Source organism: Oryzias latipes, chromosome 19, assembly GCF_002234675.1.
Source record: "Oryzias latipes chromosome 19, ASM223467v1".
Taxonomy (NCBI): Eukaryota; Metazoa; Chordata; class Actinopteri; order Beloniformes; family Adrianichthyidae; genus Oryzias; species Oryzias latipes.
Window position 1 is genome coordinate 2,412,374 of NC_019877.2, and position 15,128 is coordinate 2,427,501.

The window sequence follows — 15,128 nt, forward strand, 5'->3', positions numbered from 1 at the left end:
TCCGGAAAGCGATTTGTCCGTAGAGATCAGGTCTTTATTTCCCGGAAAGTACGTTCGGTTTGCTCAAAAACCCGGATTTCCGGGAATTCCCGGAAGACTTTCATCACTGCTGCAGGATCCATGGACTTTTATTTTGAAAGTGTCCTGTCGCAGCAGCAGCAGGTGAGCCAGCTTCCCCTCACCTGCACGGCGTGTGTGAGCCGAGGCTGCAGACGTGTTGGTGGGTGGGTGGGGGGGGGGGGGGTCTGTTTGGGGTGGGTGGAGCTTCAGCCACAGTCCAGTCATGTGACCTGGGTCCCCCCCACGCTTCCATCGTTGAGGTCTGTGCGCGTCTGCAGTCGCCTGCTTCACATTAAGCTGCGAGCGTCGCTGTGACCCCCCCTGACCCCCCCAGTCAGATCAGCATCACAGGCGTGTGAGATCTCTAGGAACTGTTTTTGCGTTGCATAATGTGAAAAAGTCGACAACCGTGTTGTGTTTTTGTGGGGTACGGTCCTGCTGTGTGTCTGTGTGGTTACAGGTGCATGTGTGGTTGCATTGCAGACTCCTCCTGACACCCCCCCCCCTCCAGCGGCGGCGGCGCCTCCTCCTAGGACGGCTCCTGCTCTCTCTGCGGCTGCGACGGGCTCTTGACGATGGTGATGACGGAGGCGGTGTTGAGGCGCGGGGCCGTCGCCAGCAGGCTGCCCCCGCCCGCCTCCAGGCCCCTGGCGAACCTCTGCAGGGCGGCCAGCCGCGCGCCCAGGCCCTCCAGCTCTTTCCTCATGCCGGCGTTCTCGGCGCCCAGCCGCTCCACTTCACGCTGGAGCTCCATCTTCTGCTGCTCCAGGGCCTCGCGCTGGGAGACCCGCTTGACCCGGCAGCTGGCGGCGTAGCCTCGGTTCTTGAGGGTGCGGCGGCGCTGCTTCAGCTTCTGGATCTCCTCGCGGGACAGCCCCCGCAGGTGGAGGTTGAGCTCCCGCACCGACAGGGACATGAGCTCGCTGTCCGACAGGAAGGGAACGTTCTCGCCACATTCCTGCTTCACCTGGAGAACAGATCCATACGTCAAGCTCTGCAGTTTTAGAGAGGAAAGACCCGCTGTGATGAAAACGGGTTTTAGGCAGAATCAGGATGAAAAGAGAGAGAGGATGAAGAATGACTCATCCTTTTCCTGCGTCTTACCTTCAGGGCTTTGCTGTTCCTCTCCGTCGTCATGATCAAACTCTCCGTATTTTCCTCCGAGCAGCAGCCAAAACAAACACCGACACTGGAGAGAGAGCGGGAAAAACCAGACCAAAACTTTAGGTGATCTCACATGACTCCCTCTGGTCCGTTTCTGTCCCGTCCGTCGCCGGCGTCTCACAAGACAGCCCGTCATGCACCGGAGTAAAAGCAGAAGCTGCAGGTCCTTCATGCTTCTCCAAACGTGCTCTCTCATAAAACCATGTGGTTTGATATTAGAGGAAGAGGAGGTTTGAAAAACAGCACGCCGCTTTCTGTTCGCTGGAACCACCAGCAGGAAGTGTCTGCCCTCCGGTTGCTCAAAGCAGGTGTCCTAACCAATCCCCTCCACACTTCCTCTTGTCAACACAACACCAACGGTCCACAGCTTTCACTGGGAGAAGCCCGGGCGCCGTCCGCTGGGCTCGGAGGACGGGGAGCCTTTGACCCGCCTGATCTGCGGGGACGTTCTAAACGCGAAGAGAACTGATCTCTAGATTTCCGTCTTCTTGCGCAGCGATTGCATCAAGTCTTTCAACATGACTGCGAAGGTCAGCCCACCAATACTGCCGTGTGGGATGAAAGCTCAGCTGCTTTTTCTGCGAGTCACCCTTTGGTCGGGTTGCTTCAGATCAAGATAAAGATGACTACAACTTCGGGATTTTTTTTTCTCTTCTTCTTCCCCTTTTCTGTCTTCAGAACCTCCAATTAGAACCAGCAAATGTAACCCCCCTGCCATCAAAAAAGGCCCACGGGGGGTTTTCCCACGTCGCTTTCGAGAACTTTCTGATGTCTTGGCGTTCTCTTCAGACGAGTCTCCAAAAGGAAGACCGCTGATCCACAGCGGTGCCACGCCGCCGCTGAGCAAAGCGTCTGCTGGTTCCATCTTTTATGACTATTTTACAGTCCTACTTTGTGTTTCATAACAATAAAAGTTGTCCTTTGTTACGGCACCTTGCAGTAAAAGCGTGACATCTTTGGTTTGTTACACAATCCCGGTTGTGCAAAGCTTGTGCTACTTTCTCTTCTTTTTATTTAGGCCATTTCCACAAGTTTGAATCTATTTAGTTGCTCCTTTAGTGTTTTTGTTGGTGTTTTCTAAACACCCAAAAGCTTTTTTACTTTTTAAAATTTATATTTAGTTTGTTTGTTGCTGTTTTAAGCCTCTTCGGAGACACTTTTACTATATTTTTCCTTGTTGTTGTGGTCAAAGTCCTCTTTGTTTTTCTGTTTTGAACCTGTGGTGTCAGGAGGGAAAATTAATCCCTGCTTTCTGTCTGGCAGGCTAAATCAGGATCCCTGTTTATACCTCATCCACAGTCCAAGAGGTGGACAAACTACAGCTAACATACGTCACGTTTTTTTAAATAACTCCATTTCCCAGACGTTCCAGTGTCTTTTCCAGCAAAGAAAAAAAATGTCGGAGGTTTGAGGTCGCAGCCGTCCAAACAGCCGACGGTCTGAGGCTCAAACCGAAAGACCGCCGTTTCGTAAAGTCACGGTGATTCAGCAATAAAGCCTCTGCTCAGCTCCGCCAAGACCCAAAGTGAAAACACGTCCAGTAAACACACCCAAAAAAGAGTTTCTTATTTTAAAAATACAAAATATTGTTGTTGTTTTTTATTTTTCTTAAAAATACCACTGTAGAACCAGCAGAGTTAAGTAACGCGATCGAAGCCGAGAGCAACAAGTGAACGCACCACGGCCGGACCAACGCCACATTCTTATGAGAATAAAACCTCTTAAGACTCTATTTCATTTACATTTAATAACTCATTTATTAAATATTAAGTCACGTGGACTTGATTTCCTCCGTTCATCAAAAATCTACACTTGTGATCTGTTGAGCGTTAGCTTAGGCGGTGCTGCGATAGTAAACAGCCATCCTGACCTCAATTAAACCTTTAAATATCCGTTTTCAAAACACTTAAAAGGCAAAGATAACATACAACCACCAAATCCAACCGCAATAACTCAAACGACGCCCGAATAAAGACTTTATTACGACGCTATGCCGAATTATTCGCCATATTTTAAACATGCTAGTTATGTTATCTGTTAGCATTTAGCATCAACCGTTACAGACGAGCTTTAGGGGATAAAACAAACAGCCCCTCCTGCCAGGGAGACCCCGTCTGACTTTCTCTGTTATTACCGCCGAATTACGCGTTAAAACAGAAGGTTTTAGTCTTTGATAAATATTTATTTACAAATTATTTACCTGCTGAGTCGACGCGACTCTGGCGACAAAATGTCAGTCCGCCTGTTCCCGGAATTACTCTGCTGTTCTCTGAGGTTGGATTCTTTCATTCATAAAAAACACTGTGACAATGACGTCAAGCCTAAAGAATGAGGGCGGAGTCGACCCCGCCCCCGCCGCGTACTCCTGGAGGATGTAAACAAGTGATCCCAACGTCTTGACCGACAAAGTTTCACTTTTTGGAAAAAACGACGCTCCTAAAATGAGAAACGGTACCGTGACTTAAAAATAAACACCTTTTTTTTTCTAAATAAAAGTTTGCAATCTCTTTAAGTGATAACATGATAAAAGTAAAAATCAAAAGTAAAAATAAAACAAAAAGCAATAAGAAAAGTAGAAACGAAATAACTAAAGAAAAAGAAACAAATAATAGTCAATATGCTAATCTGATAAATAAAAGAAGAAAAAGTAAATCAGCTTTTTTTTAGCATATTTAAAAGAGCAAAACGTAATTTTCTGCTGTCGACATGACTCAGGTAACCTTGATTGCAACATCAAACAAAGAGCTGCTAACTTCCTGGTTTGGTGACATTTTTTTTCTAGGACCTTTGGACCGTGGCAGAGACACGCGATCTGAGGGGATGAATCAGGCCTTTCCTAAGGGAAACTTTCGGGATCACCAGTTGTCAGAAAAGCTGCACTCGTTGGCCTTCCATGTGCCGAGTGTGACGTTTGGTGGAGGGAGGATTATGGTGGGGGGTTGACTGTAACTCAGAATGCTCCAGCATACCTGGAGACTTTGTGGGAGCGGACTGGTTTGGTGCGGAAGAACTGGACTGGACTGAGCTGAACCGACTTCTGACATTTTTGGGAGGATTTAGAGCAAGGAGGCTTTTAAATAACCTCATGAATTTGCTTTTGGAAGAACAGCTGAACTTATGGACCAGGGATCTGAAACCTTCAACACTTAAAAATGCCATGCAAATCCATCTAACCACAGATTTTATGTTACTGTTATGATGACTAAGTAAACTTTTTTTTTTTTTGCATAAATGAAACATAAACATAAAGAAAAAAATAACCATCTTCGTGAAATATGAAAAGCCTGCTTCACAATATAACTTTTTACAGATGTTCACATGACTTTCTTTCAAATTAAAAGACACCCTGTGTGACACAGGAAAATATCAAAGCAGCAAATGTAAAAAATGTCATATCAGCAGTATTTATTTTACCATTTGTGGTGCATGTCACACAGAAATGTTGTAAATTGTAAATCAGAGCTTATTAAGTGAATCTAATTGTATTTTTTTAACAAATAAAAACCTTGACTTGTTAAAAAAAAACAATAGATAAATAAATGAAATAAAAATAAAAAAATAAAAAAATAATAAATTCCCCCATTTAATCCAGTGCAACTTCATTCTGGTTGTGTTTACTGATCCGTGGAATATGGCGCTCAGAAATCTGTCAAAATGTTTTAATCCGATTTTGTCAAACTTTGTAGCTGAACCACTTTTGGAGCATTATGGGTACCGTAGTCCGGAGCCTTGCAGAGTTATGCATTAACTTCTTTTTTTTTGTATTTGTTAATTTTTACTTTACAGTTACTTTTTAAAATGGAAAACTTTTCTGTTCTTTAACCAGAGAGCCACAAGGGACGAGTAGAACCACATGTTACTCCGGACCTTCAGGTTGCAGACCACTGATATAGGAGGATCATATCAATGCAGCAAATGTAGCATAGGTAGTACAATCTAAACTAAAATCAAATCAGAGCTAAATAAGTGACCCTTACCTTGTTTAAAATCTTTAAATTTGTTTAAAAAAAACAGACCTTGTGATTTGGTGAACCTTAACTCAGGTTGTGCGTCAAGTCAAAGGTCAAATATCAAATTATGGATTCTGAATGGAATTTCAGTTAAGTTTATAAATTTATAAAAAAAAGTTGAGTAAAAATCTTTGCAATACAGTGTAAATAACTCTGTTTTTGCATTGTTATGCAGACAAGTGTGACCTGAAAGACTTGCTGTTAAACAGCCCCTCCGCCAGGGGGCGCTCCTTGCTTTTCCTCAGAGTCGTGACTCACCCCTGCCTGCTAACTTCATCCGAGCCAAGGAGCCTCACGTTTTCTCACCGTGACCTCGGACTGTTGCTGAGTCGATGCGCGCCTTACAGCTTTATTTGTCATTCAAGTCGGGAAAATTGTCACACACACACAAATTATACCGAAGCGTTTAGTTGTTTATCCGCGTTTCTGTCGACTCGTTTACCGGAAACGCAGCCGCACGAGCGGAGGACATGGCCGAAATCGAGGAGCTTTCCCCCGCTGGCGCTGCGGGCCCGGTGTCCATCCGGGCTCCCGAGGACGAGATAGACGACGATGAAGACGAGGACGTCAGTATTATTTTAAATACTTATTTTTCTTGTTTGCTGGGTCTGAAAATAACGAGAATATTTCCTCCTCGTGATTCGGTAGATCTATGAATGAGAGATCCAAAATGAAATCTGGTACCTGGTAAAAAGACGGGCATGTTTTCTGGTCATGTTTGGCTTCAATCAATGAGGTTATTCAGAGCCTTTGTCGGTATTTTCCCGTTTCTTCAGCTGGATGAGACGCTGGCAGAGAGGCTGTGGGGCCTGACGGAGATGTTCCCCGAGACGGTGCGGACAGCCGCGGAGGTCTCTGCGCAGTGCTCCGTTTCCCTGCTCAAGAAGTTCTACAGGTTCGGCAGGTTCCGTGAGAACTGAACGGTTCCGCAGCGGAGCAGTTTCCTCCTCTCAGCGTTTGATGGCACACAATAGTTCACTGCAGGGAACAGACGTTTTTGAAGACAGTTTAGGTTCCATTTAATGCAATGGAGTTGAAAAAAAAACTTTATTGACATCACTTGTCAACAGAGACAACAAAGTTGAAAACACAAGAAAGAATGAGACAAAAACAGTTGGAGGACAAATTTAGAAGTCATCTTATATGGGTTTTTTTGAATACTCAGTCAGGGTGAGAGTTTTCTGTCTACAGGAATATAATTGCAATCTGAAAGTTCCCAGCAGCCTCTGCAACTTTGTTTAAGCAACCTCTTCCTCATAAAAGGTTTACGCGAAACATGCATTTCTGGATTCCGTGATCAAAATTCTCGCGTTAGTGCAAGTTTTCGTGCAAAAGTGCAGCCGTTGAAAGCAGCTTAACCTGGTCAAATATATGTCCATCATCCTAAAAATGCCACCAGAACATGTTAAACAAAAACCAAAGGCCCAGTTTTCAGTGGACTGGGTCTCTAAGGTCCAAATCAACAGATGTTTACGCTAATAAAACTGAAGGAACCCAGATGTTCATGCATTTATAATCAAAATACAACTAAACCAGGAGGAAAAAAGACAATCAAATCAATTTGTCATATTTATTTAAAAAAAATGCAATCTTCTTGACATTAGTTTTGCTCCAATTTTGGAAATAGACATTTTGGCGCATAGACATTGAATCCATTCAATATAATTATTGTCAAATAAAGTTTGACGCAGACTTTAATCCCTCCCATGTTATGGTTTTAACATAGTTGCCATAATCTGGTTTTTATCAGATAAATAAATGTTAATATTCAAAGTAGATTATTAATCAAGTAACAAACAGAGGATCACAGTATCGCTAAAGAAAATGGATTTTTATTGATTATAATGAAAAATCCAGAGGTCATTATTACACATGATGAAAAACAAATAATTGATTATCATCAACAAGTTCCCTGGTTGCGTCCAAACTAACGTGTGGTTTGGCTCTGCTTCAGCTTTTCCCGCTCTGCTCTGTGGGTGGGCACCACCTCCTTCATGATCCTGGTGCTGCCGGTGGTGTTCGAGACGGAGCGCCTGCAGCTGGAGCAGCAGCAGCTGCAGCAGCAGAGACAGGTGAGGCTTTGACCAAACGCAGAACACACCAACACCCACGGTGAAATCACGACACCCTGTGACCCGCAGATCCTGCTGGGACCCAACACCGGGATGTCCGGGGGCATGTCGGGGATGATGCCTCCCGCGCCCGGCAAGATCTGATGAGCGTGACGACGGCGTGCCACGGGGATTTGCTGCCAGGGCATCCGGCGGGGGGCGCTAAGAGGAGAGGCAGAGAAAAGCGGCAGCAAAGCTGCGCCGCCGCCGCCGCAGAAGAATCACTTCAACATGTGGTGGGGTTGTTGGAAGACGGCGTGACGCCTGATTCTCACCGTCTCCTCTTGATCCCAGACGTGCAGAGACTGGTCTCCGGGAAGCCCCTGCTTCAGTTCATTTCCTTTAAAAAAAAACAAAAAAACAACAGTGTTTGTAACATGTTTAGGTTCTGAAGAGGTTTGATTGTTGTTTGTGTTTGTCTGAGGAGTGTTTTCATGTTTTCTTTGTGGGTTTTTTTCTACTTCTTTGTTAATAATGTCAGTGATGTTCCAAAAACCAGGCTGCTCAAAGAAACCTCTGGGTTTTACGAGGAAAACAACCGTTTCCCGTTTTTCTGCCTCTGCTTTTGTCGCATTTCACTTCTTAACGGCAATGCGAATGTTCTGTTTTTCTGCTGTAAACATCGAGTACGAGAATTCAGCTACAAGATTGTCAAATTAAGACAATGTGAAACTTAAAAATGAAAGTATTTATCACTGCGAAGGTCCTGTCTGCCCCCATGGCTATTTGTGCATCACTTGACATTCTCACATTCAAATGTCTCTCCCATGACTGCAAACATTAAAAAAAACCTAAAACAGAAGGTGTGAAAGTGTGATTTTTGTTTGTTTTGAAGGCAATGTATTGGTTTGCATATTTTAAAAAGTTTGATTATTACTTAGTGATACACTAATTAAAAAATAATTTGGTTAGTAGGATTTCACATTTAAAAAAAATTCTAAATTATAATTTTTAAATTTCGGTTGGATTTCATTATTAACATGTAAATGTGTATTTTTAAAATAAACTTTCAAGGTGGTGCGTTCATAGTTAATCGAAAATGACTAAACTTGGAACCAAAAAACGTTTTACTCTGCTAAAGTTGAAGAGTAATACAAACCTGAAGTTCAGTCGTACGTTTTACGGATAGATGTAATATAATCAAGGGAAAAAGTGATTTATTAATCGAAAATGTTTCGGATTTGTGTCGCAATCGTCGAGGTAAGCGAAAGGAGCCAACAATTCCAAAAGCACTTGAACGTATCAAAAGTGTGAAATTCCCGCCATTGAAGCGACGAAGAATCGTCAAAGAGCAGCGCTTTAAAAGCGTAATTTTTTTTTTACACATCATAAAACGTGTTTAATTTGTGTTTTTCGGGTTTTATATACAAAACGAATTAATTTAAAGGGTATTTGTGCGCTTTATTTAAGTGATTTCGTTTATTTTCTGTGTTGACGCTGTTAGCTAGCTATTCCATTAAGCTAACACTTGTTTTTACAGAATTATCTAAAGTATTAAAGTGATAATTTGGGTGAAAAATGAAAGCAGCTGAAGATCAAGTGGTTGAAGATGATGCTAGTTTTCAGGATGATGAGGTAAAATATGATTGCTTACAAAACATTTTTAGAGTTTTTACATTTACTCGTGTCTTTATTTTTCTCCATACCTGAACAGGAGTCGTTTTTCCAAGACATCGACCTCCTGCAGAAACACGGGATTGTGAGTGAGCATCAGGACGCCACAGATGGATCAATGAAGCCGTGCTAACTCCTCCCCTTTGACCACAGAACATGGCAGACATCAAAAAGCTGAAGCTGGTGGGGATTTGCACCGTGAAGGGGATCCAGATGACCACCCGCAAGGCTCTGTGCAACATCAAGGGCCTGTCTGAAGCCAAAGTGGAGAAAATTAAGGAAGCAGCAGGAAAAGTTCTGGTAAACACGAGGCCTGAATGGAATCTGGTGTTCCACACACAGAATGATGAGGTTTTTATGACCGACTTTGCTTTGCAGAATGTCGGTTTCCAGACGGCCTTTGAGTACAGCTCCAAGAGGAAGCAGGTCTTCCACATCTCAACGGGGAGCCAGGAGTTCGAGTTAAGATGACACCATCTTTTTCTGTAATCTGGGGGATTAACGGTTCTGATTTTTGAATTCTGGGTGTTTTGAATGAATGGAACTATATCTATAAAGCACTTTTACGACACCGACAGGGTGCCAAGGTGCTGTACACACACAAAAAAAGACCAAAAAAAAAAAGTAAACTGGTCGCTAGGTAATAATTTCACCCGAGCAAAACATTTTCCATGAATTTTAAAATGTCGCTTGTCAAGAAGTCTGTGCCTTCACCAGGGAAAGTCTCACATGTCCCAGGAATGGCTGGACCAAAGACCAGGGGCCTCATTTATAAAACTTTGCGTAGGATTTGCGTCAGAAGTGGCGTACGGATGAAACATAGGACGTGCGTACGCACAGAAATATTCGGATTTATAAAACCGTGCGCACGCACATCCTACGCATCTTTCCCTTAATAAATCACAACCAATTCTAAATGCAGTGCAGCTTTTGCGGCTTCATGACACGCCTATAGTTGCCCATAAATAGTCCGTGAAACGCCCACAAATTAATATTCATGGTTTGCTAAATCATGGCAAACACAGAGGGGAAATCAAAAAAACGTAACTTCACTCAATGTGAAGTAGAAGTTATCGTTGGCGAGGTGGAAAAGAGGAGAAAAGTGTTGTTTGGAGGGCACAGTGTGGGCATTACTAATGCCAAAAAGGCACGTGAGTGGCAAACGGTGGCAGACGCCGTAAATGCTGTAGCCTCACAACCTCGGACCGTGGCCGAAATAAAAAAGAAATGAAAGAAATGATCGGACATCAAAGTCGAGGCAAAAAAACGGACACACTCTGCATCGGCAGAGTGTGTCCGCCACGTGGGGGGGTGGGGTGGGGGGGTGGGGGGGACCGGAGCTGACCCCTCTTGATGAGAAACTGGCCGCTATTATTGGGGAATCCCTATTAAGTCCCCCTTATCGGCGTCCTCCTCGGAGGGGACGCCAACGCGCCAGGGTCAGGGTGACACAGGTAAGAGAAATAATTCAAATGAATGCAGTCAAGTCACATGTATGCAGGCTACACAATTACAGATTATTAATATAGAACAATTTTATTTTAGTTGCTGGGTGTTCCAGCGGGGCCAGTGGTTACGATGCTGCAGCTGAGCAGCCGTCTGGACCCAGCGTCTCCACGGCACGCGGCTCTCAACCCTCCAGCAGTGGACGCGTCCTCACCGATGCAGTCCTTGAAATGCAGAGGGAAGTCAGTAGTTCAATCAGAGAGGTGGCCAAGGAGTTGGGCGAAATCAAGATCGCCCTGACTGAAATAAACTGCACGATGAGGGAATTCTTAAATAAATAATATTTTCCACCCCTCTTTTTCTTTATAAGCGACGCATCACTTCCAAACGCTGGCGCACAGCAGCAGCAAATGGCTCAAATGCGTGGGGATGGGGTTCAGGGTCGGGGCCAACACAGCAATCAGCGCCAGGGGGTAGAGGCACGTTTTTAAGCTATGCCACATTGTGTAGCACAGCACATGCCAGCACGATTTGGCACACACTGTCACTTTCACGTATTTCTTCCATCTGCCGACGGTGTCGCCATTTCTCATTTCACCCGTTTTTGTGCGTACGCCTGGGTCAGAGCTTGCGTGGAGGACCGCACATTTTCCCGTCAAGTTTGCTTTTTATAAATCTCAACTATTGCGTAGAGAGTGGCGTACGCCTTCTTTTGTGCGTACGCAACGTTTATAAATGAGGCCCCAGGTTTCTAGTATAAGTTTGATATTTTTTAGGATTTTTTTGTTCTCAAATTTCAAAATTTCCCGTTTTCAGGAACCTCCTATGTTTTTATTTTTTATTTTGCCACAGTTGAAAAGAAAAGAAAACCACTCTGAGTGATCATGTGTTGTCGTGTTTTGATCTATTTTTTAGCACAAGTGCTTTTTGTTGGGTTCATTATATCGGGTAAAAATGACCCGGCAAAAAAGGGCTGGTGTAACTTTTTATAGCCAAAGTGTTCTATGGAAAATGAAAAAAAAAACAACAATGTAAAATTGCAAAAAGCAATAAAATAATGCCAAAGTCCCATAAAGCTGATTCTGATTCCCATGATGTGTTATGTTCCCTCTGCAGTAAACTTTTGGGTGGAGGCGTTGAGAGCATGGCTATTACAGAAGCTTTCGGAGGTGAGGAGACCCCCGCCTTTCTGTTTATTAATCCAAAAGTTTCCCAACAGATTATTACATGTTTAATCTATAAAAAATGAATATTGTCTTTGTTTGTCAGAGTTCCGCACAGGAAAAACCCAGCTGTCTCACACGCTTTGTGGTGAGTAAAACAGTTTCAAGCATCTTTTTTTGCACATGACATGAACATTTCTGTTTCTGCGTGAAGTCACTGCACAGCTGCCAGGGGAGAACGGCTACTCCGGAGGAAAAGTCATCTTCATCGACACAGAGAACACGTTGTATCCTTACGGCTAAAGCAACTTTATGCATGAAGTGACGCTGGTCCTGAACTCCTATCTGTGTTTTGGTGATGTTCTTGACCTGCCGTGTTTCAGTCGCCCAGACAGGCTGAGAGACATCGCCGACAGGTTCAACGTGGACCACGGTGCGGTTCTGGACAACGTGCTTTATGCTCGAGCTTATACCAGTGCGCCAGCCACACCATGGAATCAACGCACGTTCTTATGATGCAAATGAACGCTGGTCCCCGTGACGCTGTTTCTCCGCAGGCGAACACCAGATGGAGCTGCTGGACTTTGTAGCCGCCAAGTTTCATGAAGAGGGAGGCGTGTTCAAGCTGCTGGTGAGGAGACCTTCACTCCTGGACCTCCGCCGTGACCCCTGCGATCGGGGCAGAGGCTGACTCTGCTCTCCTTCAGATTATTGACTCCATCATGGCGCTGTTCAGAGTGGACTTCTCTGGCCGGGGGGAGCTGGCCGAGCGGCAGCAGAAACTGGCCCAGATGCTGTCCCGGCTGCAGAAAATCTCTGAGGGTGAGAAGCAGATCTGCGTTTGCTGAAGTGTCTCAGGGGTTAAGAGCACAGAAACGTTTTCAGTTGTTCATGAAGCTCCTTATGGTGAAGAAACGACACGGGGAGGAGCCAAACCTCAAACCGTAAAGGCACGCGAAGAATGAACAGAAATACGGAGCCCTCCAGGTGACCGTGGTTAAAAAGAAAAGAAATTCGGATAAGCGTGCGCACGCAAAGCCGACTACACTGACAAGAATTTGATATTAAGTCACCAAAAGGTTCAGAACTTCCTGGTTTTTGAAACCTATCCGGAAATAAGGCTTCACAAAATGCTCCACATCTTTTATCTTCAAACAAAGGGCCAATAAACAGACAACTTTGGTGGTTTTTCGTATTAATTTATGACTTTTTTGTTTCTTAAATTCACAAGGTTTTTTCTAGTAAAGGTATGAGATTTATTCTTGTAAATTTATAAGAATGTTTTTCGCGTAAATTTGCTAGTTTTTTCTAGTAAATCTATTAGATTTTTTACTCATAAATGTATGAGTTTTTTTCTACTAAATTTACAAGATCTTTTCTTGTAAATTTATATGATTTTCTTCTCTTGTAAATTTATGACTTAAAATCTTGTAATAAAAATTATAATAATTGTAAACTGGCCCTAAAACTCTGTTGTACTAATGAGATAGGGGTCACAGAAATGCAAAGATGGGTTAAAGTCCTGTCCTTTAACCCTTGTGCTATCCTAGGCACTTTAACATTGGGAGTTGGGTCATCTAGACCCACTAGACAGTGCTCTGAACCTTTTTTCTTCAATGATTTGTGATCTTCACTGGTGTCACTGGATTACATGAAATCTTTCCACCTTTATCCACCTTTGTCATGGTAGGGAGAACACATCAATGGAAGGGTGGGGTCATCTAAGATAGCACAAGGGTTAAAATCCTGTAGAAAAGCAAGATGATCAAGAGGAGAAAGTGTTCAGGCAGAGTAAGCAGCTGTTTGTGTTTCTAGAGTACAACGTGGCTGTGTTTGTTACCAACCAGATGACGGCAGATCCTGGAGCAGGGATGACGTAAGGATCACAAAAACCCTCATTCATCAGAAAAGGATGTTTGTTTGTTTTTTCATTTCTGACTCAGAAATGTGCTTTTATGTATCCCCCCCCCTGTTTTAGATTTCAAGCTGATCCCAAGAAGCCCATCGGGGGGCACATCCTGGCCCACGCCTCCACCACCCGCATCAGCCTGAGGAAAGGAAGAGGAGAGATGAGAATCGCTAAAATATTCGACAGGTTGTAAGCCTTTGATATTGATAATCATCACAGCTCCTAAATGAACCGGACTTACTGGACCGTTTGTCTGCAGCCCCGTCATGCCTGAAAACGAGGCGACCTTTGCCATTTCTGCTGGAGGAGTGACTGACGCCAAAGAGTGACGAAAAACGGAGGACAGACGTGTTCACGGCCGCCTGTTGGCTTACAGCTGCGGTATCGTTTCTGTTTAGTATTTATATGACAGCTTGTTGTGTTCCAGATGCACTGAATTCAACAAAAAAAGTAATTTATTGAAGTTCAATTGGGCAGAATGTCTGGTTTATTTCAAAATAAGTCACAAAAGATCGGATTGAAAAGTGAAGTTTTCCTTTCCTTAACTTATGTTACACTGGAAATAGTCATTTCTCCCTGTTTATTGATAGAAATATGAATAAATCATTTCAGCAAAAATCTACTTCTTGTGCAAATGCAATACTTTTCAGAACCAATAGAGTTTAGTAAATTAATTTGGACCTAAGCACAGAATAGGAAAAGAAAGCAAACTCATCACCAGGTTAAGTCTACAACCACAGCTGTAGATTTGTTGACCTTTGACCTCAGGAAGAGGCCGCCATCTGGAATTTTCATAAGAAATCACCTTCTACAAACTCCTTCTATGGATTAGAATCTATTACCTCCTAATTCCCCAAGCATCATTGGGACGCTGGGGCGAAAATAAATGTTGGGGAAAGAAAAGGTTTATAGGTTTTGAATGACGTTACCGTGGCGACCTCGCAAGAATGGCGTTCCTTTCTTGCTCTCACATTTTCTATCAGAATGTTATGAAAATGTAATACACGAATCTCTGCGTCGAGCCGATTTGAAACGATATAACACACGATATGAATGTATCCAAAATGTGGGCGTGGTTAACAAAAAACTTCTGTTGCCAAGGAAACCTAAAAATTTACTTTTGCCGATTCTTCCAAAAATTACACCGGCTTGTTCGTCGCCCCCAGGCGACCAAAAGACAAAATGGTTGCTATGGAGATACAACCAACAGAAAGGCTGCCATTTCGAAAAAAGAATTTGTCACGTCCAGCTCTTACCAGGGTGGCAGAGGCAGAAGGGGAGGCTAAGGGGCATCTAACGGCCAGCGAGGGCGACTCAAAAAGGGGCAAAGAGGGTGGTTCCCCTCTGAACTTATCATAGTTTAAATAAACAGAGCCAGAGTTTTATTGTTTCAAAGCTTTACATTAAAAGAAAGATTGTAAGCTTACAGGGTACGTTTATTACTATTAATGAATATTTTAAAGGGGGCACATAATTGAACCGTTTTTTAATAAATTACTATTTTAAAGTGAACCCGTTGGAGTGCAAAACACACAGAAACGTATGTAATATGAACTTGTATGACTTAAAAACATGTTCAAAACTATCATAAGGATTCAAGGGGTTTTTATTACCATTGTCAGTGAACAAAACAGTTTCAGACTAGGAATTT

The 15,128-nt window shown here is 43.5% G+C and overlaps 3 protein-coding genes across 7 annotated transcripts; 2 read left to right on the forward strand and 1 right to left on the reverse strand.

Annotated features, from left to right (window-relative positions):
• Window positions 1–67: 67 nt before the first annotated feature.
• On the reverse strand, window positions 68–6,017 carry LOC105356510 (transcription factor MafF). Of its 2 annotated transcripts, none has more exons than XM_023949207.1 (3): window positions 5,919–6,017; window positions 1,165–1,249; window positions 68–1,027 (listed from the first exon to the last, which is right to left on the reverse strand). In XM_023949207.1, the coding sequence occupies exons 1-3, from the start codon at window positions 5,948–5,950 to the stop codon at window positions 590–592; spliced, it is 555 nt and encodes a 184-aa protein (XP_023804975.1). In that variant the 5' UTR covers window positions 5,951–6,017; the 3' UTR covers window positions 68–589. The 2 variants fall into 2 exon arrangements, with proteins under 2 accessions (XP_023804975.1, XP_020567943.1); XM_020712284.2 differs by lacking the exon at window positions 5,919–6,017 and adding an exon at window positions 3,425–3,734.
• On the forward strand, window positions 5,493–8,147 carry tomm22 (translocase of outer mitochondrial membrane 22). Its single transcript, XM_004080122.4, has 4 exons — window positions 5,493–5,800; window positions 6,011–6,129; window positions 7,189–7,306; window positions 7,376–8,147. Exons 1-4 carry the CDS (start codon window positions 5,705–5,707, stop codon window positions 7,448–7,450), a joined length of 408 nt encoding a protein of 135 aa, XP_004080170.1. The 5' UTR covers window positions 5,493–5,704; the 3' UTR covers window positions 7,451–8,147.
• Window positions 8,148–8,561: 414 nt separating this feature from the next.
• dmc1 (DNA meiotic recombinase 1) lies at window positions 8,562–14,099 on the forward strand. Of its 4 annotated transcripts, none has more exons than XM_020711863.2 (14): window positions 8,562–8,652; window positions 8,826–8,920; window positions 9,000–9,044; window positions 9,113–9,259; window positions 9,338–9,420; window positions 11,522–11,574; window positions 11,675–11,716; window positions 11,783–11,855; window positions 11,952–12,043; window positions 12,126–12,199; window positions 12,276–12,390; window positions 13,384–13,444; window positions 13,547–13,663; window positions 13,737–14,099. In XM_020711863.2, exons 2-14 carry the CDS (start codon window positions 8,864–8,866, stop codon window positions 13,804–13,806), a joined length of 1,029 nt encoding a protein of 342 aa, XP_020567522.2. In that variant the 5' UTR covers window positions 8,562–8,652; window positions 8,826–8,863; the 3' UTR covers window positions 13,807–14,099.
• The last annotated feature ends 1,029 nt before the right edge of the window (window positions 14,100–15,128 follow it).

What these genes read in the sequence shown, in the direction of transcription:
- dmc1 (XM_020711863.2), top strand. Translation starts at nt 8,864, where the DNA reads ATGAAAGCAGCTGAAGATCAAGTGGTTGAAGATGATGCTAGTTTTCAG. An exon ending in CTAGTTTTCAGGATGATGAG is followed by an intron (nt 8,921 to 8,999) that starts GTAAAATATGAT and finishes ATACCTGAACAG; the next exon opens with GAGTCGTTTTTCCAAGACAT. An exon ending in ATCGACACAGAGAACACGTT is followed by an intron (nt 11,856 to 11,951) that starts GTATCCTTACGG and finishes GCCGTGTTTCAG; the next exon opens with TCGCCCAGACAGGCTGAGAG.
- tomm22 (XM_004080122.4), top strand. Translation starts at nt 5,705, where the DNA reads ATGGCCGAAATCGAGGAGCTTTCCCCCGCTGGCGCTGCGGGCCCGGTG. An exon ending in ACGACGATGAAGACGAGGAC is followed by an intron (nt 5,801 to 6,010) that starts GTCAGTATTATT and finishes CCGTTTCTTCAG; the next exon opens with CTGGATGAGACGCTGGCAGA. An exon ending in CTGCTCAAGAAGTTCTACAG is followed by an intron (nt 6,130 to 7,188) that starts GTTCGGCAGGTT and finishes GCTCTGCTTCAG; the next exon opens with CTTTTCCCGCTCTGCTCTGT.
- LOC105356510 (XM_020712284.2), bottom strand. Translation starts at nt 3,513, where the DNA reads ATGAAAGAATCCAACCTCAGAGAACAGCAGAGTAATTCCGGGAACAGG. An exon ending in GAGTCGCGTCGACTCAGCAG is followed by an intron (nt 1,250 to 3,424) that starts GTAAATAATTTG and finishes CTCTCTCTCCAG; the next exon opens with TGTCGGTGTTTGTTTTGGCT. An exon ending in GGAACAGCAAAGCCCTGAAG is followed by an intron (nt 1,028 to 1,164) that starts GTAAGACGCAGG and finishes TCTGTTCTCCAG; the next exon opens with GTGAAGCAGGAATGTGGCGA.